This window comes from Orbicella faveolata, unplaced genomic scaffold, assembly GCF_042242905.1.
Source record: "Orbicella faveolata isolate gen_17 unplaced genomic scaffold, um_ofav_v1 contig_12, whole genome shotgun sequence".
NCBI classification, from domain to species: domain Eukaryota; kingdom Metazoa; phylum Cnidaria; class Anthozoa; order Scleractinia; family Merulinidae; genus Orbicella; species Orbicella faveolata.
The window spans coordinates 564,902-585,000 of record NW_028301539.1 but is presented as its reverse complement, the minus strand read 5'-3'; the positions used below and the strand labels follow the sequence as shown (position 1 = coordinate 585,000).

Here is a 20,099-nt window from a genome sequence, read left to right as displayed (position 1 = left end):
AACCATTTCAGTGTCCTACAAGCAGAATAAAAGAGGATATGAATTATAATCATTGTAATTTATTAATAATTCTTTTATATCAAATGAGCTTTGAATTTCCCTGCCAAACTTTCACTGAAGTGCAAGCTGAAGTTAATGTTAAATACAGGCACAGGAAGCAAAAAAGTTTGCCGAGTGCACTTTGACAGCAGCTGTATGAAGAGTCTGCTATGTGTGGAACCCGTGGGGGTACTCCATAAAAAATTGGGTGGGGGTGTGCGGCCCACTGCCCAAAACCCTTACCCTATTTATGACCAATATCTGCGATATTCCCTACTCTATTTATGACCTGATCAAAAATTAAAAACCCTATTTATGACCTGACCCGTAAATCGAAACCCTGTTTTAGAACTGCGCTAATATATAGATTTAGCCAAGCCTAAAAGCGAAGCTCCTGGTCAGGGTTGTTCAAACCCCGATTAAGATAACCCAGGTTAAGCGAGAACTTTGTTTTGAATTTTGTAACTTTGCAGTACGGTTTTCTGTATATTGCTTGGCCTTCTGTTTTGAGTTTGAATAAACTCAAAATACACAAAACAAAACGCGCCCGCGCCACTCGCGCTTAATCCCCAAACGTGAGCCTGCTCTCAGGCTGAATGAAGAAGAAATAAGACGTTTTGTTCCGGTAAACAGCTACGCTACACAAAAAGAGTTTGCTGGTAAAAACAGCCACGCAACACGCAAAGAGCATGCTGGTAAACAGCCACGCCACACAAAGAACTTGCTGGTAAAAAGCAACGCCACACGAAAGGAACTTGCTGGTAAACAGCTACGCAACAGGAAAAGAATATGCTCGTAAACAGCTACGCGAAAACAAATTGCTTGTAAACAGCTACGCCCTATTCTTAGGGGGGCGACCTTTGAACTTTCAGCGTCTGATGAGCGATGGGTGTGTGATTCAAGTTGAGCATGAATTTTATTTATTTTTGGACCCTGAACGCTCAGGATATATCTTTCCCGGCCCTTTATGATTTTCTTTTCTTGTTATATAAGTATGTACCGGTATTTGTTTTCTCTAAAACAAGCTTGGATGATTTTTTTCATCATAATTATCCCACCCCACTCCCCTCAGTAGGACATTTTACGCAGCTTGAACAGCCATCCAACCTCCGTCCAGCCTCCCTGAGGACCACCTCGCTTCTCAGTTACATAAGTCGGACATTAGCATGTCCTCCCGAAAATAAGTGAATCTATAACACAGATTAACTCGATATATCTGTATTGCCCGGGAGGTCAGTATATTCTCTTCCGTGAAGGGGGTGTGGCTAAATATTGCATGTGCCACTTTGTAATCGTAAATAATGACACACACTGTACGGATTCTTTAGTCTCTTCTGGTTTGTCAGGCATTTTCTATAAGCCCCCGCCCCGTCTACACTACGCAGGAGGAATTTGAAAATGGAGGATTCACCCTGAAAACCCATCAAATCTTTTCCGTCTCCATTACGCTGGAGAAATTTGAAAACGCAACAGTAACCGGTCATTTTGTTTTTGTGGTTAAGGAAAACTCGGGCAGGGAAATCACACTGTTATCGCGATGTCATCGTTTTTGAAAAGCTTTTTTTTCAAAATGTTTTCCGTCCACACCTAAACGCAAAGCCGGCGTTTTCAAATTCCTCCGGTTTGAAAAGCGTTTCGAAAAGCTCCGTTTTCGTGACGGATTAGTGTGGACGGTAGCCTAACCGTAGAAATAAAGCTGAGTTCAATTTTCAAAGCTGAGTTCAAAATATTGAAAGTTGTGGGAGGCCGTTTGACCTTATGCATTTCATTTTTTATAATAGGCTTTGAGCAATGTGGGGGAGGCGAAAAGCATTGTCGTAACAGCAGAATCCCTTTCAAAGTAAACAGGAGGAGGTGTCCCAGTCTACAAACATGGGATGGCAAAAAATGCACAGGTATATATTAACAAAACTTTTAAGTGACATAGATAAGTAGGGATAATTTATTCCTGCGACATATTTGTGGGCTGAGGCTTGACTTTTGTAAAGTTGAGACGATTTGAGACTTTTTTTTATCAAAAATTCTCACTTTTTTTGTAACTTACAGTAATCATAAATCAGTTTGAGGAATTACATCGTACAAGTTGGTCGAGGTTCGAATTCTAAAATGGTAGATTCAACTATTGGGTTAATCAGCCTCCTTCAGAAGGATCTGTTATTGTTAGAAAAGTTTGCTTATTCTATAGGGTGTGAACCAGTTTATGATGTGTCTTACATATTTATAAAATATTCAGTATTATTTGTCAACTTTTCCAAGGAACCTGGGAAAGAAATTTTAGATTTATTTTCCATTTACTATTCATTATGAGATAGGGTCGGGTTGCATAAACGATTCAATGAAATGCAGGCCGTGTAGATATATCTGCATTGGGGGGGGGGGGGGGGGGAGAGGGAGAGGTGGGGTGGATTATTGAGATGCGGGCCATGTTGTGATATTAGAGGGGGTTTGACGGAAAATAACTGGTTATGCATGCGTGGTATTGTTGTACAGTTTTCTTTGTGTTTTTATCCATTGTTTTGATATGAACAGCTATAGTTTCGGAGAATAGTCTCTAATTGTGTTTTATTTGATCTCTATTCCGTATCATTGGTTGCGGTACGGTATTTTTTTTCTTGAAATGCGCGCGATTTTTTTTTTAAAACATGAATAAGAAATGCGCATATCTTTACATCCATGCATTTATTGATTGTTATTTTTGGTTGCAGATGAGGATAGGTGTAAGAATGGTTTTGCAGCTTGTGGACTATATGCGACTTGTGAAATTACCCCAGGATTTTACGAATGCATATGCTTCAGCGGTTTCACTCGCGTGAAGGAAGCCTGCCAAGATATTGATGAGTGTAAGAAGAAATTTTGCCACACGGATGCTTACTGTGAAAACACCCCAGGGAATTTTTCTTGTTATTGCAAGGATGGTTATGAAGGCGATGGCTACAAGAAATGCGTTGACACTGATGAATGCAAAATTGTTAATTATAAGGTACTATGCACTCGTTGTATCCTTCGTAACCATTGGTTCGTCATGTGGTGAGCTGTCCAACAACCTCACAGAACACCTCATGCCTTTAAAGAAAACAGAAAGATCACAGCAACGCCCCTTGTTCTAATTTACAGTTTTACGCTCAAGTGTTTCTGAGCTGGGCCGGGTTCTTCAAAGACTGATTACGCTAACCCAAGATAAGCGAGAATGACGAGATGTTCTGTTTAAATTGTTTGTCCTTCGGGTTTCAATTTGAATAATCTCAAACTAAATAAAACACGAACAGTGAAGAACATTTTTATACAAGAAAAAGTAACACGTTAGTTAACTTTGAATCGTGGGTTAGCCTTAACTGGCTTTCGAACAACCCAGCCCTGACCGTTAAAGGTCTGGTCTAAACGCTTCTAAAACTGTCATGATTTACGTACCTTCGCTAAAAGACGAAATGCACCTTGCACTTCAATATAAATTAAAATATTAAACAAATTGCTGAGGGAGAGCAAATTAGTATTAGCATATAGCAATTTTTTGGAGACGCGAGGACAGGTTTTGAAAATTCTGCTTGCATTTTCCACTTGAGATTACCCAAACTGATAGGCGAGGTGGATATGCGAGGTAAAATGCACGCGTTTTGCTTAAAAATAGGTGAAGGTACGGGATGAAAGTGGGCGAGGAATTTTCGGCCCTTCGGTGTTCACAATTTTCAACAAGGAAATCTGCCACTGGACTTTACATGCCATTAAAACTAACACGAAACTTAGACCACCTTCAATGCATTGTGTTCAGGTTGTAAAAGTAATCTTGAGTAAAATTAATATTTTTTTCAATCCTTTCAGCGACTTTGTGAAAAACACAATTTTGCCATGTGTAGAAATACTCCCGGAAGTTTCAAGTGTGAATGCAAACCTGGTTATGGAGGCCCAGCGAGAGACTGTCAAGATTTGAATGAATGCACCTCAAAAAAACACAAGTGCAGTCCACATGCAAATTGTATTAATGCCGTTGGATCTTACGAGTGTAGTTGCAAGACGGGTTTCCATGGTGACGGTCGACATTGCAAAGACATCGAGGAATGCAAGGAGCGTGTGGTAAGGATGCATTTGTCGAATGTGAGAGAAAAGTCAAGTACAAAGGAATAGAATCCCCGGAGGGGGAACTCGCATATAAAAAGGACGGGGGGCTGCTCGTCGTACCTTTTAAGGGGTTAAGAAAGTGGGTTTGGTGCCTCTTTGAGTGTTCATCCTTGACAGATCCTACAACAGGAGCTTTCGTGGTACCTTTTAGGGTATTGAGCTGAAAAAAGTCATTCCCAGTTAATGAGTTGTTTTAGAATTGGTACCTCTTAGAGATGAAAAAAATTTCAAGCCACGCCCACAAAACAAGGTCTTCCTACCTCTTTGGGGTTCTTTTCAAAATTTCCGACAATCATCACTGTCCCTTTTATATGGAAGTCCTCCTGGCAGACTCCTTGGCAATGTACATACAGATTAAACAGATTACTGGTATTTGAATATTTCAATTTGCACCGATTTCCTGGATTGTAGAACGGCCCTTGGGAATATCATCCTACTTCACATGCAGTAAATTCAAGCACGCGAACTGTACTAAGCTGTAAGACTATCAGTGAATAAGCCATTTCCGAGTTGCATTAAGCCTCTCTATCAAAGCGAAGCCTGGTGCACACCCATTTATATGAAAAATGAGTTTAATTTACATGTGCATGAAATCTCGTTTTCATTTGAAGGGTTGGGCACCATGACTCGCTTTGAGAAAGAGGCTTAAGGTAATTCGGAAAAACAGTCCAATTATCAAATTATCCCCAAGACTAATCCCTAGCACTGTACATTGCATTTTTAAGCATGCAGTTTGAAATCATGGGAAAGTATAGTCACCATTTCTTTATTGGTTGCTATTTCGAGGGAATTTACAATAGAATCCCTCTAGTTAGTTTTTATCGTTTTAACTTTTTTCTCGTGAATAGGGCTATTATGAAAAAAAAACCCAACAACAACAACAAGTGACTAGTAATGCTTACCAAAAGACGTAGTAAATATCTCAGCATGTTTTTTTACCTTTTTTTTCATAGAAGAGAGATAAATGCCGTCATCGGTACGGTAAATGTGTTGACATACCAGGTGGATACGAATGTCGATGTAAAGAGGGATATTACGGTGATGGAATTAAATCGTGTAAACTCGCCAATGAATGCAAGCAAGGCCTTCACAGCTGCCACAAAACGCGCGCCACCTGTATCAACACACAAAAGAGTTATGACTGCCGCTGTAAGAATGGCTATGAAGGCGACGGACGTTCCTGCAAAGATATAAACGAATGTGATAGTGGAAAGCATAATTGTCCGAAAATTGATGGCGTTCTGTGTGTAAACACTAATGGCTCTTTCAAGTGCGTTTGCAATACAGGTTTTTATGGAACTGGCAAAAATTGCACGAATATCAACGAGTGTACAACAGGCACTCATAAATGTGTGAAGTACGCCTTATGTACTGATACTATTGGTTCGTACAGCTGCCGATGTAAAGGGGGCTTTGGAGGAGATGCAAGGAAAATATGCTATCGTAAGCTTTGTTTAGCACTAGCTTAGCTTGAGAGATTACTTGTTGAATGTACAGTCTAACCTCATTAATATTTATATGGTATCCGACGGGCCAAAGTCAGATCTTATTGACCACTTCGTATTGACCACTTCGTTCGTATTTGAGGGGATACTTAATAAAGAGGCCCAGTCACAGTATGTGAATTGAGTAATATTTCGCCAGTGGAATACAAAGTTACCTTTTCTCAGAAAAACAAAATCAAAATAAAAGTATAATTAAGTCAAAAAAAGCCACATTAGGTAACAATGCAGCAAGTAAGAGGAACAAGTATTGTTATGATTGACATGGATTACATATGACAGACGTTAAAAATGAAGGCTAAAGTTTTCAAAATGCACTATTTTGTAACATTGCGAGGTTTCTTCTGGTTAGATTCAAGATTTTATTTTTTCTTCCGGTTTATTTAACGTAAACGTATCTTCAGTGAAGGCACTACCTCACTCAGTTTATATTTGTTTCTCTTTTCTTTTTCAGCATTGTCAGCTTGTATTCGGCATATTCCTGATTGTGACCTTCCAAAAGCAACTTGTGGTAAAAATGATGCAGGGAATTATTCCTGCTCGTGCAAACGTGGTTACACTGGAAACGGCAATACCTGCACTGGTAAATATTTAACAGCGTTTTCAATCTCCCTTCCTCCATCCAGTCCCTCCCCCTGGCAACTAGAAGTGTTCACAGCTTCACGCAGTTGCCATATTTGTGTGAATTAGATGGTTACTTGCGTCTCGGAGAAGAGAAAGATTAACTGTAGAAACAACCTCATGATTTTCGAAAACAACCCTTTTATCTCCTTATTCCTTGTTTACAACCTTGCAAACAAAATGGGGGGTCACCGCCTTCATTTTGGAGAGAACATGCCCGGAAGAACACCCTAAATCTGAAAAATCGGGCTTCGTTAGCGAATAAGGCCACAGTGTCTGTAAACTCCAAAATATTGCAATTAGATCTTTGAAGTGAAATGTTCTCTGCCAAATATTGTTTAAGTGGACCTATTTTAAGTGAATTTAGTCAACTGGTGAGGTTTCTCATTAAAGAACAAGTTTGTATTTAGCGACCATAGTTTCACGCACCTTGCAGCCGCAAGATGGCAGGTTTCGATGTCACGTGAACAGAAATCTTGAATTTTTTTTTTTAACTTCCCACATTGATTTTTTGATCATTTTTGGACAATGTGGATATAATTGTAACTAAAATCTGTTTCTGGAAAGAAAAGTAGGGGTCACCGAACGTCCAAGATCGTTAAATTCAAGCAAAGCTATAGCAATGGCCATCTGCCCTATCATTGTTCATTTTAGTACCTACCTCGATGCAAGATGTGGCGAGACACGCGCGAATATAAAAGAATGTTATTTTTTCCCCCAATATATTACTGAGCCCCGTCCACACTACGCAGGAGAAATTTGAAAACGCAACTTTATTTCTACGGTTACGCCTACCGTCCACAATAATCCGTCACGAAAACGGAGCTATTCGAAAACGATCTTCAAACCAAAGGAATTTGAAAACGGCGTCCTTTCGTTTTCGTGTGGACGAAAAACATTTTGAAAACGGAGCTTTTCGAAAACGATGGCGTCACGTTAATCAAACACAAATCCAAAACGACCGGTGATTGTTGTGTTTTTAAATTCCTGCGGCGTAGTGTGGACCGAAAACATTTGATGCGTTTTCAGAGTGAAACCTCCGTTTTCAAACTCCGCCGGCGTAGTGTGGATGGGTCCCGGCTGTCTTTGGTGTGATCGATTCAGGAAATAACCTACTTACTTACATTAGTGACGTGTTTTTGTTTTTCAAGATATCGATGAATGCCTCCGTGTAGACTGCTCTAAAGATGCCGAGTGTATAAACACAGACGGGTCGTATTCATGTCGCTGTAAGACAGGCTTCCAAGGAAATGGTTTCAACTGTTCCGGTATGTGATCACTTTAGTTAATGTCCTTTCCCCGTTACATTTAAAAAACACCCCCCAAAAAGTCCAGATGCGCACGGCTTGTGTTCGGCACAATATCCAGTTTTCGTTCAACCAAACTTTACCGGTTCAAAAATGTTGTTTGTAGTGGTCAGTGCGCTTAGCTACAGCTAGCTAGTTCACAGGCATGCCACTTTAGCTGAAAGAAACAAGTACATCAACTAAACATAAGAGGCTTAAAAATCCCAACTGGCGGAAGGCAGACCAGTTGGCTATTCACAAGCATGACTGAGAAGTTAAACTAGGTTTTACCGTGAAAAAGCTCCAGCTTAGTGGTCAGAGCTGGAATTGAACCCGGTGCCTTCCGGGCTTCAAGTTCGACGCCCTAACCATTCGGCCACGCTGCCTCTATTTAACAATTAGATTATGAGTTCGAGAATTCTATCGCGCAATAGCTGACGAGGGTACAGCCCGAGTCAACTATCACACACAGAAATCGAGAGCGAATAATCTAATTGTTTCAGTATAAATCTACTAGTCGTTCAAAACTTCATTTAAATTCTCTTCACAGACACTTCTAAAATGCAAAGTTAACAACCGCACAATAGATAGCGAGTAGCGTAGCCAAGAGAAAAAGAACGGAAATCAATCTTTATTGCGATTATCAAAATGTAACTTCGTACTATTATAATTTCCTTATCGACACCGTTACAGCTTTTGTATCAGTTACTTAACATAGAAAAAAATTTGTTCAAAATTAGACGGAGATAAAATGATCATTTATTACCTTGTTATGAATTTTTCTATCATCTGTGACGTCAAAAATCTGTGTAAACGTCCTCGTAATACATTCTGCTTTATTTAAAGATGTGGACGAGTGCCAGAATAAAGCCTCTTGCGCCATCAAGGCCAAGTGTACCAATACCAACGGTTCTTTCAGGTGCGCGTGCCATAATGGTTACCATGGAAACCCTTACAAGGCGTGTCAAGGTAAATTTTTAGTGCATGGTGGTGAATGAATGGCTCGGATTGATGGAAGCAAGAGCTCGCATCAAGCGCGTCATCCTAGTCATCTAGTTTGTAGGATGATATGCACGTTTGTGAATTATATTGCATTTTGTTACCAATCCTATCGATGGCTAATTGATGGTAGTTTCTAAAGAACAAGCTACTAGAATAAACATAACTGAAATACTGAACTTAACTGGCCATATATAAAGGCAAACCGGTTTTAATTTATACCTTTTGGTTTTTTTGTTTCTATTATAATTTGTTACTCTTTTCCGCCATTTTGTTACTATCCCTACTTTACACTCAGACCACTTCACACTTGTCAAGCCGTGTTTGCAATTTTCAGATGTGGATGAATGCAAACTTTTCAACTGTGGCTACGGAGAGAATTGTACCAACACTCCAGGGTCGTATTTTTGCTCCTGCATGAAAGGATTCCGTCCAGATGATAAACGTGGATCGTGTAAAGGTTGGTCACTGGAGTTGACGAGTTAATCGTCAATTGTGAGCATTACAGGCCGTTAACTCCGCGGCATGACAAGAATGTTACTCCCCCTCTGTCCTGGGATATCACAAGTTATATCCCAGCACGAAGATAACGCAAGTTATCAGTTGTTCGGTTACAATCGTAAATAAAAGTGACATATTTGCACCTTTGTCGCTTTTGCATGTACACACGCCAGACGCAAATACAACTTCACCTGTCTAGCCTCTTCCCCCATCCCATATGCAATATTGAAAACTAGAAGCTACAATTTCTCCGGAGTTTTAACATTGTATTGGATGGGGAGGGGAACAAAACGCGTTTTTAAATAAACAATGGCCTCCATTTGGCGCGAAAATATGCTCGGATATTTGTCCGCGGACATTATTTGTTCCGAGAAGTGAACGGTTTTCCGAGAGCGTCTGTGAGCTTCGAGGAACAGATAATGTCCAAGGACAAATATCCGAGCATATTTTCGCCCAAAATGGAGGCTATTGTGTTTATTATTCTTCAAATATTTTTCGCAACACGCGCAGTTTTGAAAATTGGGGAATATTCTCGGATATTCCCCAGTTTAAGCTGGGGAATATTTGGTCACGTGACGTGTTTAGACCAATTGCGCGCTAGCGAAAATATTTGATAGATTATAAACACAGATAGTTCGTTGCATTACATCAATGTCCTAAGGACTTGCCCACCACTGTAGATGTCTCTCCAACACAAATAATTTTCTCTTGTCTCCAGCATAAACGTATCAAAAGTATGATTTCTTTTGTTTGTAAAATCCTATTTATTAAGTCACGTTTTCCAGAAAGGACAAACTCTTCCTTACTCTTGGATATCGCGACAGGAATTTGATGCATACTACGAAAAAATTCTCACACTCCCCCAGCATGCTTTCTACCTCTTATATACACTCTGTTGCTTACCCAAAGTCCATTTTGAGAGCCGCTTCCCGCTTCTTGGCAAAAGGCAAAAATTCATTCAAGGTATCATTACACTTTTTCAGTATTGTTTCTGATACTAAAGTTGACTTGAGAAAGTCTAATGAGTGCTATTTACTGCATTTTCCGTGAATCTTTTATTCAGATATCAACGAGTGTGTAACCATCGCTTCTCCTTGTGGAACTTACCACTATCTGTCATGTGAGAATGAACCTGGAACTTATTCATGTCGATGCAAAATAGGCTATGCCTTCAACATAGGAGAGAGAAAGTGCCTGGGTAATGTGTATTTTAATAACGCAATAAAGAAATCTTTTGCTATTAAGCAACTTATCCAAGACTACTAGCTTAGATTCTGACGTCACTGAAGGAATCCATTCGTGGGTCCGCAATGTACAGACACTTTTTAACTTATACCCCAGGTATCTCAAGATCCTGGAAATAAGCTATGTGACTTCAAATGTCCTGACGTCACGAGCTAATGGGAAAGGAATAACTGAGTTTTGGTTCACAGTTACTTCCTTCCACCCTCCCCATCCGTAAGGCTCGTATTGGTGTACTCGGATTACCATTATAATGAAAGAACGAATTAATGAATTTATTCTTCTTAACATAATCAAAATCGTGCTAAACAAACTAAACGGAAAATACCAAATCTATAAAAGACCCTGTTACCAGAACTAGAGCTTAAGAAGTTCTTTCTCAGGAAAAAAATGCTTATCACTACCTCCTCCAAATATGGTAGTTCCTTCTCAGAAACAGAAATCAATACTTAGTAGTTTTATTGTTTCGCCGTAGACATCAACGAGTGCGAGAAGAAACATGCTTGCGCCAAAGACGCCAAATGCTCGAATGCTGAAGGAAGCTACAGCTGTATTTGCCCTAAAGGATTCTCTGGTGATGGCTTCAACTTCTGTGATGGTAAGGGATTCACCCTTGACTGTTCACCCTCGACTTTTGTAATCTCCAGATATCAACTGTCCTTACCAATAGACACATCAATTTAAACGTTGGTTTTAAGAATTTATTAAAGAGCTTAAGCAATGACGACGGCGACCCCTAGTAAAACCTTCGAATTCCGCAATTGCCTAGATCTGTTCAGTGTGCCTATTGGTCATACAACTTGCCGTAAAGCTAAATATGTAACGCCAGCGTTCAATTCCAAACAAAATTCGAAAAATTAACCGCCGTCGTTCGCGTTCTTAAGAATACGCAGAAGTTAGTCATTTCACGTTGTTGTTTTGCTGTGGACGGCAAAGAAATGTACAAAGATTAATAACGCACGTGCACGGCCAAGCTTTTCTCGTGTTCTCCCAACATCCCGCGTGGTTTATTGCGCCAGTAAATCCATAGAAAGAGGGGTTTATTGTTTAAGCATACGACTCGAAAGCGTCGCATGACTATGATACATTCTGACACGTAATTGTTTGACTTTAATGAGATGCAATTTTTTGATTTTTGTTCTCTTGCAGCGAATTCATCCTCGGCAAGGAAGGATATCAAAGCCTGGAATCTCGTACTTGCTGCCCTTATTGTGCTGGTTTTACTTCTTTTCTAAACCTGACCGAAATTGTACTGTTCTCATGTTTTTTTCTTCAGTTTCATTTTACTTTCATTTAAGCAGACTTAAGTAGTTGTTCAAATGAATTGTTAGGAGTTGCTAGCTAGTGCCTTATGACTGATATACACGGAGAACTCAATTAGGATTTATAATACATACTACATAGCTCTACTTTAAAGCATTGAGCAGTTTTTTTACTTAGCAAGACTTACTTTTTTATGACTGATATATATATTTATGTCTGAATTGAAAATTTCAGTTTTCGTACTCAGAATTTAAGTTTCTGATATCCTTCCAAAGGTCCTTTGACAGAGTTTGTTTTTCGTACATGTAAGTAGTCAAGCAATACCAACAGTTCTTCAGCGCCATATTTCCAATTTCTTTTTCTGTTTGGTATCACAGTTACAAATTGTCCGTTCTAAAGCGCTCTTCCTGACTTCCCTCTTCTTCCTTTCGTCATAATCTTAGGAATAAGATCATTCCAAAATGTTACTTCTCTTGCTCTATAGTGCTGCCCCAGCCTCGGTTTCACATCGAGGGCCAAGTAAAACTGATTCTCTTCGGTGAAAGGATACCAGGTGATTGGCGAAAAGCTGGAGCCAAAAGGAGTTGGAGACCTGGCAATAAAACATAAGGGATGAGATGTTTTCTTTTATACAGCTGGTGAGGCGTGGTGATTTAAAGTTTACTGCTTTGTGATCGGAATCAAGTGGTCCCTTGCTGGAGTCATTGTGCTGTGTTTTACGTAAACATTACCAGGGTAGAAATGGGTATTGGCAAGGTTCATTTCCCACTCGGGGAAGGGGTGGGGTGGGGTGGAGGCGGGTTGGGGGAGGGGCTTCAAGGGAATAGTATTGCTTCTCAATGCTTCATACTAATGATATCAATATAGGCTTTAACGGTGGGGCTTTGACCCGAATGCAGAGTATGACCGATTGAAATACAGTGAAAACATTGCAGATGAAGAGCGTATGTGAAGGTGAAAGTAATGTGTCAGGCGCGAAGCCCTGGACTTTTCATGTTTCAGAACTTCGGGAGGAGGGGTCACCATCAAGAGCCGTTAGGTTCCTCCTATTCGCACCATTCTTTTCGCTTTTTTTTCGGAAGAAAACAACAGCAAAAAAGAGAAGCACCCACTTACCCAAATTTCGCAAAGTCTGTCCATAGTTTCATGACGTACAGGCTGAATCCCTTCTCGATTTCCGAAAATTTGGGAGTGAAAAAGTCAACCAAAGAACACATGTGCTTGAATGGTGCACCGAACACGAACCCAATGTCCACTCCATGGACCGCACCAGTCCACCGCGGAAACGGAGAGAAATCAGGACGGTGCTCAAAGATGTAAAAATAGAGATTGGTTCCGGCCTGTTTATGGAAGAAAAAAATACAAAAAAACTTGAGTTCTAACATGGAAGAGGGATTGGGATAAAGGAAAACTTAACTGGGTTGTTTCATGGAAAAGTATTCTATATAATCTGTATAGATATAACTCAAGGGTCAGAAAGTAAAATGATTTATATTATGAGAATTTTCAGAATATTCTAGTGACTTACAGCAAAAATTTTATAATGAAAGATTGGGTCTTTTCTATTAGCTCTTCTACCACTATATGACATTTCTTAGGTGTACATATTTGGCTGAAACATGACGGATTTAGATCGCCGACAAATCATGAACTTTTGTTGTCTTTGTTTCCAATTTAAAGTCAAAAGGAAGTTGAAAGTAACATTAAATAAACGTGTAATTGCATAATATTATGCAGGCGAAGCACCTTTATTCCATTGATTGTCGCTAACCAGTCTCACTGGAAACGGCAACACAAAGATTGGTAATCGACAAGCAATAGAATCAAGGTGGTGCTCGCGATCCAGAACGGTAATTTTCACGTTCATGCAATTAGTAATCTATTTAAGAATTTGAGTATTTGGTTCACAAGTCTGTAGAAGTGATGCAGTTATTGTAACTGGTATCTTATGGGGATAATGCTGGGAATATCTGCCTCTACCAAACCACACCCCATGGCCGGGTCTGACAACCATCACACCTTATTCTCTCCACTATTAAGTAGAATATAGTTTTTCGGGAATGTTGATTTTTACCTTTGCTAAAGTTTCTGCTTCAAACATTGCCGGCGCGACTGACATGAAATCACTTTCAAAATCAATCATCATTTCCCTGATCGTTGTCTTGTTGTCAGGGTCATCGTGATTTGTGTAATGAAATCTAACCAGCTCTTCGGCGATCCTGGATCTGTCCTTCCTTAGTGACCTTAGTCCTCGTTCAAGTGTGATTTTGACGTCAGATTCAAACTCTTGTTTGTTAACTCCATCTTGGGTCAGATTTCCTGGTCTAAGGGCAACCCTTAATGCTCTTTCGTGCGAGTTAAAACCAATCATAACATCAACCTTAGCGTTAGAAAACTTTCCCAGCTTGAAAAGCTTGTCGGGAAGGTCAGGGAGAAACTCTCCATCAACCGCAGGACTGGTAACGTTCAATAAAGAACTCGATGACAGTTTTGTTTGCAATGAAACAATTTCCTCGGCGCTTTTGCTTCGCAGACATTGAATAAGCTTGGTTCCCACTTTACAGTTGGCAATGTTTTTTAACTCTTTCAACGTGTTAACCATTCTCCCTGTTGGCAAGGGCGAAGAGGCAGCACCGCTTTGTAAGATGGCTCTGTCGAACAAACCTTTGGACAATGGCGAGATTAAATGAAGGGAAATGCTAGACGCTCCAGCGCTTTCACCAAATATGGTCACTCTGTTGGGATCGCCACCAAAACTTGCAATGTTGGCTTGAACCCAATTTAATGCTTGAATCTGCCGTGCAAATAAATTGAAATTACTGTTTTGTTGCTGGATCTAACTTAGCCTCTCTAGCAGTTTCGAAGTACAATTTTGATACTTTTAGGGGAATACTAAGGGGATTTGAGACATGCAACCTATTCGATGGTGGAAAATCAAAATTCAGGAAATGAACAAAACAATGTGATTCTTTCATTCCATATCCTTCTATTTTGCTTTTTAGCTTCACACTGGAACACTGCCGTTCAATACAAAATGCTAAGGTGATTCTCCTCGTGACCGTATTTGGTCAGATAGAGTAATTCTGTAATAATAGTCTTACGTGAGAATGGTTTAAATTTTGACGTACCATAGTCTAGAGTATTTCATATTCAAACAAGTATACGCAACAGCGATAAACCGACCGATATTTACCTGGTCATACATCCCATAATTTCCCTTTACGTTGGTTTTAGGCTCATTGAAGAATCCCAGAATTCCTAGCCTATAGTTGAACGTCACCACAATGACGTCATTGAAGGCAGCCAAGACATGCCCTGGATACTCAGTCGATGAGCCCAATGTGAACGCACGGCCACGTCCCCGTGGAACAACAGGCAAGAAGCCATGAATCCAGACCATCACTGTCTTCTTGTCATCGGGTTTTGTAGTCGATGGAACGAACACGTTCAGGAAAAGGCAGTCTTCATTTTCTGTAAAAACAAACTCCTGAATTTACATTCCAACAATTAAGAGATGTGTGCTCTTTTGTTCAATATTGATACTGCAAAAAGCGTAAAATCAGAACAGCGATTTAACTAGCCAAGTGGCCATCCTACACTGTATGTAGCTCGGAAATATTTATAAATGAAGCTGTAATGGACATGATAATAACTAGCAATATCTAAAGGAAAATTTGTTTTTATACAGAGAAGGGGCTTCACATAAAATGCGACACATTTCACTGACTTCACTTAATCTTCCTTCGGTTTTAGGCAATCGACAGCTTTCTCACTGCTTTATATGCATCGAATATTTATCTTCTAGTAACAAACATGTTAAAATGTTCAGCGTTTAAGTACCTTGTCCGGCAATCTTCACATGAGGTAGCGGATAATCTGGCTGAGGACAACTGACTCCATATTCTGTGGCATTTCTGATTCCAGACCAACGTTTTGCAGGTTTTGGAGCAGCAAACCTTAATTCTCCAACCGGAGGCTCTGCATACGGGATACCAAGATAGGCGTATACCGATTTACCCAGAGGAAGAGTTTCGATCTTGCCAACAACTTGCCCGGATTCTGTCGGGACAATTGGAGCACTACTATAGCCTTGGAGCTGAAAGGGCTGTGTTTAATACGCAAAAGAAGATTATCAGACAAACCAAAATTTACTTTCATCAATAACCAGAAGGGGGGCAGACTGCGTTGTAGAAAACCCTTATTTACGTGATCTTGTTTTTGCTGCTCACTACTCACGATGTTGTCAAGAGGAAATCACGCAAGTTCAATCAGGTTGTTGACAGGCTTAAAACGATTCAAACTTCTTGGATTCACCAATATTTTAGATCTCTTGTTTTAGCGCTGAAATAACAGTAAGTTTCTTTGAAGATACATGTAGTTCGGTGGCAAGCTGGATTCGCCCGTTTTCTCGTTTTTCGCATGCATGTACGACTGTCTAAAAGAGGTACTGCTTTAGTGCCCTTTGCTCTTGCTTTGCGTTGAGGGGCAAGAACTTAAGTAAATCTGAGAATCTATCGGAAAGTGTTCCTTCTGAGTGGTTAATTTGTACTTTTAAGATCTGCTGGTTCATTGATTAAAAAACGGTGAAAATCCAACTGTGCAAGAAGTCGAACCTTTGCTCGACGGAAACTCACCAGTTCAGTTTGTGAGGATTTAGTTAAGGTAGAAGACGAGTTGTCTGGGCCTGAAATTAAAAACATAATGAGTCATGGCAGTAAAATGAAGATGATAAAGCAATTTCACCGACTATGATATTTCTAAGAGACACTCAGTTGGAAAAAACCAGCGCAGTAATAGAATAAACGTTTGTGCTTAACTTTAATTTTAAACACCTTATCTGACTTAGGTGGAAAAGTTTGATATTGAATGGAAAAAAAGGGATCACATCGAATTCCAACAGAAACGTACCCGGTGGAGCATCAAGGCGAATCCTGAGCGTAAATGCCCGATATTGTGACCCTGTTAAATGAATTTTCACTCTCATCTCAAGGCCTTCATCATCGCCATCTACTCCGGTCAGCAGTATGGAATCATTTTTGTCTTGTAATCGGTTCCAAAATCTTGGTGGTGATTCATACAGCACACAACGTATAGTGCTACAGTAGGCGAGCTTTTGTTTTGCACCCATGGTGTCGTAAAGCTCTATGTCTTCTACATGTTTCCACGTCACAATTCTGGCTAAGTGTCTGGTCAAATTAACATCAACTCCCACATGAGTCCAAATACCTGCAATTACAAGAATATATAGAAATTGGACTTAACAAGACCATTTAAAAATGCTCATTGAACCGAGCTGTAAACTTGTACAGCTTTTGTCGTTTTATGCAACCGTAGTTTATTTCAGCCTGATGCTTTGCCAGTCAAGACTTCTCTTTGGTTCCGTTGAGTTAGAGTACTTCTCAACCTCGTTTCCAGTACTTTTCCCGTGGAACGAGGCTGAACTTCATTGTGCTACACTGCGGGACAAGAGGCAGCTCAAGACTGGTAGCACTCGTTGGTTTTTGGTTAAATATAACTATGCACGTTCCAGCTAATAAGATATTCTTTCTTACACAAAAACGTAATGAGTATTTACATGTATACACTCTGTTGACATCACTGTACTGGTTCTCCAGTCCCCGTTTAGGCTCCGGGTTTAGGCGTATAAATAAGGAGGAGACCATCCCAAGCTTGATATTACAAAATAAAACTGTTCGAAAACTGTGCTGCTAATCAGTTCTCTCTGCTTAAAGTAGAAATCAAAATGTACAGGTATTGTCCCTTCCGACCCGAGAAACCGAGGGGAGCTAAAATTAGACTTACATTCCACGTCGAGTTTAATCTTGACTAGGTGCATGGGAGTGTGTGACCCGTTGTGTATTTCACACATGAAATCCATATGGCTGGTCGTAGCGCTCCGCGTTGCGCGTGTTATGGTGAGAGCGCCGTTAGAAATTCCAAGCACTTTGATACCATCAGTTACTTCTGACTTGGTTACCGCGCAAGCAAGAGATCCGTTGCAGGAAGCGACACTGGTCCACCCCTGAGAACCATTCACCTTCCATACAACGTCTTCGATTTCATCGCCGTTTCTCAGTGCTCCATGGTCACATTTCAACGTTATAACCTCTCCAGGGCACAAATATCGTGCTGATACTGTTCCTAAAGAAATAAGTAGGTCCAAATTTTACTATGTTAAACCTGTGTTTGTTAATTTTGGAAAGTCACACACCATAGGTCATCACGCAAGGAGATTGCGTGAAGAAGATCGTGTGATTTAGCTTCTTGTCACGCCAAATAAACTTCTACCTTGTGTTATCGATGAATGACTTATCAGTCAGCTCATATCAGTAACGGTACGTCATTTCCGGTTTGTTCCATTCCGGTCACTTCTGGGAATTGTTCCGTTAGGAAACGAAACAGGTAATTAAGTACCCCAAGATAATCTGGGGATTTCCCTCGGAATTTAATAACTTCCTGTTTGTTCAATAAGTACCGGGCGCAGTATTTCAGCGCACTTAGTTTCCCAGCGGAAGGAAGTTGGTGTAAAATTTACATTAACCAGTTTTAATCGCATACATAAAGAGTTATCGTTGTTTTGAAACCGAAAATGCACAGTACTTAGACTACCTTACGTTATATTATTATCTGTGCCCAGAAAAGGAAAGTCATCTCGACACTAAACACCCTACGTTGATGGATGGCAAAAGAACTTTTGAAAGTGAAAGCCGTACACTTGTGAAAGTGAAAACAGTTCCTTTTCAATTGACATTATTGTAAATTTGACGAAATGTGAGCTCGTCCTAGCAGTAGAAAACTTCGCTAGCCACAGTACAACGTCCAAACAGTCTTTTTCTTTCACTGACTTGTAGTTTAATTTCGGTTAAGGCCAAAAAAAAAAAGAGTATCTTGGCTAAATAACAGAGGAAGTGTCTGGCGACTTCGTAGTCTATGAATCTCAACAACACATTTTACTGAAAGAAACGTTTTTAATTAAACTCCAGAACGATATCATTTACTAGAGAGCTGTGAAGATTGCTATGGGAAATATTTTTTTCCATTATTATTGGCCGCTAAAACGAACAGGAAAATTTTATTGGTTGACATTGTCAAGAAACGTAAGAAACTGAAAGACTTAATTTCCGGCGTTAATTTGACAGATTTATACCCCGGAAATAACCGAATGCATGATACAAAAGGAGTTGAAAGGGGGTTTCCCGAGGAACTGGTACAGGATGGGAAATTAAACGTGTCTGTATTTCAGAGGTGACATTTAATTAAGACAGATCTATCTGTTTGCTGAGTCAATCGCAAACTTTGGTATATTCGATTTTCAATGTCAAAATTATGAGAGAAAACTCGCGACTATGGAATAATGAACTAGTTTGGTCAATTTTAGTAATACAGTTTTTCCCTGGTTATTTTTAGAGATTTATAGACCATTCACGTCTGCGGAGCTTCTACTCTTTGAGCTATTAATAAGTGTCTTTTTTCCTGAGTTAAATTTAACAAGATTGATATATAATTATGAAAGGTTGGTGAAACATCTTGTATAACAGCAATCATCTCTTGCACAACAAAATAACAGTATTGAGTTTTGAGCACCTCAATAAGGAAAGAAAAGGCTGACAGAGAGGTTTGCGCTTTTCAAGTTCCCTTTGCTTTCTTTGTGAATTTCATATGATATTACAATACTCGAGGCATTTTGCATGGTACGAAGGGATATGTTACAACTCAGTTACTTTTGACTAACATGCTTTCAACTTACCAAGGAGCAGTAACGTCCACAAAACACGGCGAAAAGTCATGATCTTCATCTGTCTGTTTTGGACTCACGATCAACAAGACAGGCTACCACGATTTGGTCTGAGAACAGTGCAGTCAGTTTTTCTGGAAGAAAAAAAAAGCGAACATGAACAAACGTGATCTAAGTTCTGGATTAATTGATTTTAACCACTGATTCTCGCAGTTTTCGGTTTCGCTCGTGTTGAGCGCTAACGCTGCGCTGATTCTTAACTACATCATCTGTTTAATCGCGGCCACACAGCTGATCAGAGTCCATTCTATCATAACCTCTTCCTGTTCGTCTGCTTCCAAGCTCAAGAATAGGCTAAATTGATGACTAAATCTGTTAGGGATACTGGTTTAGATAATACGTAAACAAACAAAAAATAGTTAAGTAGACACCTTTCCATTAAACGAAGATAGCACAGCTATCAAAGATACGAATCTATAAATTTGTGGCCGGCTTATAAAAATATCAAATAAACATTCGTTTTCAGCTATTCCGAACTGTAAATGCCTTCTCTGCGCAGATTGGTGCAGCCTGGAGCTTTGAGCCAACTTAGCAAACATGGACAAAACAACACTAAACTACGCGATAATAGCACATTATACTGAGCGATAATGATATATATTCAAAACAATCACTTACCTCTGTAATGAGAATGTTAGTCGTAGTTTCTCTCCCTTCAGACTGGTTGTGGAAAATACACTAAGTACTTTTAAAGGCTTGAAAACGGAAACGGCAACTAATGCTGATTGGTTAGTTTTG

The 20,099-nt window shown here is 39.8% G+C and overlaps 2 protein-coding genes across 2 annotated transcripts in view; one reads left to right on the top strand and one right to left on the bottom strand.

Annotated features, from left to right (window-relative positions):
• Positions 1–11,538, top strand: part of LOC149116026 (uncharacterized) — a 23,598-nt gene extending 12,060 nt beyond the window's left edge. Inside the window, exons 7-18 of the mRNA XM_089283770.1 lie at positions 1,821–1,934; positions 2,745–3,019; positions 3,856–4,107; positions 5,106–5,212; positions 5,468–5,595; positions 6,109–6,237; positions 7,427–7,543; positions 8,408–8,530; positions 8,898–9,020; positions 10,125–10,259; positions 10,779–10,901; positions 11,453–11,538. Of these exons, the coding sequence (XP_089139896.1) occupies positions 1,821–1,934; positions 2,745–3,019; positions 3,856–4,107; positions 5,106–5,212; positions 5,468–5,595; positions 6,109–6,237; positions 7,427–7,543; positions 8,408–8,530; positions 8,898–9,020; positions 10,125–10,259; positions 10,779–10,901; positions 11,453–11,538 (1,712 nt within the window). The remainder of the gene's footprint in view (positions 1–1,820; positions 1,935–2,744; positions 3,020–3,855; positions 4,108–5,105; positions 5,213–5,467; positions 5,596–6,108; positions 6,238–7,426; positions 7,544–8,407; positions 8,531–8,897; positions 9,021–10,124; positions 10,260–10,778; positions 10,902–11,452) is intronic.
• On the bottom strand, positions 10,983–20,099 carry LOC110067486 (cholinesterase-like). The gene is made up of 10 exons (XM_020774814.2): positions 19,980–20,099; positions 19,314–19,435; positions 17,369–17,707; positions 16,475–16,792; positions 16,201–16,250; positions 15,407–15,671; positions 14,760–15,037; positions 13,641–14,360; positions 12,683–12,906; positions 10,983–12,158 (listed from the first exon to the last, which is right to left on the bottom strand). Exons 2-10 carry the CDS (start codon positions 19,360–19,362, stop codon positions 11,960–11,962), a joined length of 2,442 nt encoding a protein of 813 aa, XP_020630473.2. The 5' UTR covers positions 19,363–19,435; positions 19,980–20,099; the 3' UTR covers positions 10,983–11,959.

What these genes read in the sequence shown, in the direction of transcription:
- LOC110067486 (XM_020774814.2), bottom strand. Translation starts at nt 19,362, where the DNA reads ATGAAGATCATGACTTTTCGCCGTGTTTTGTGGACGTTACTGCTCCTT. An exon ending in GTGGACGTTACTGCTCCTTG is followed by an intron (nt 17,708 to 19,313) that starts GTAAGTTGAAAG and finishes TTATTTCTTTAG; the next exon opens with GAACAGTATCAGCACGATAT. An exon ending in TCGCCTTGATGCTCCACCGG is followed by an intron (nt 16,251 to 16,474) that starts GTACGTTTCTGT and finishes TTTTAATTTCAG; the next exon opens with GCCCAGACAACTCGTCTTCT.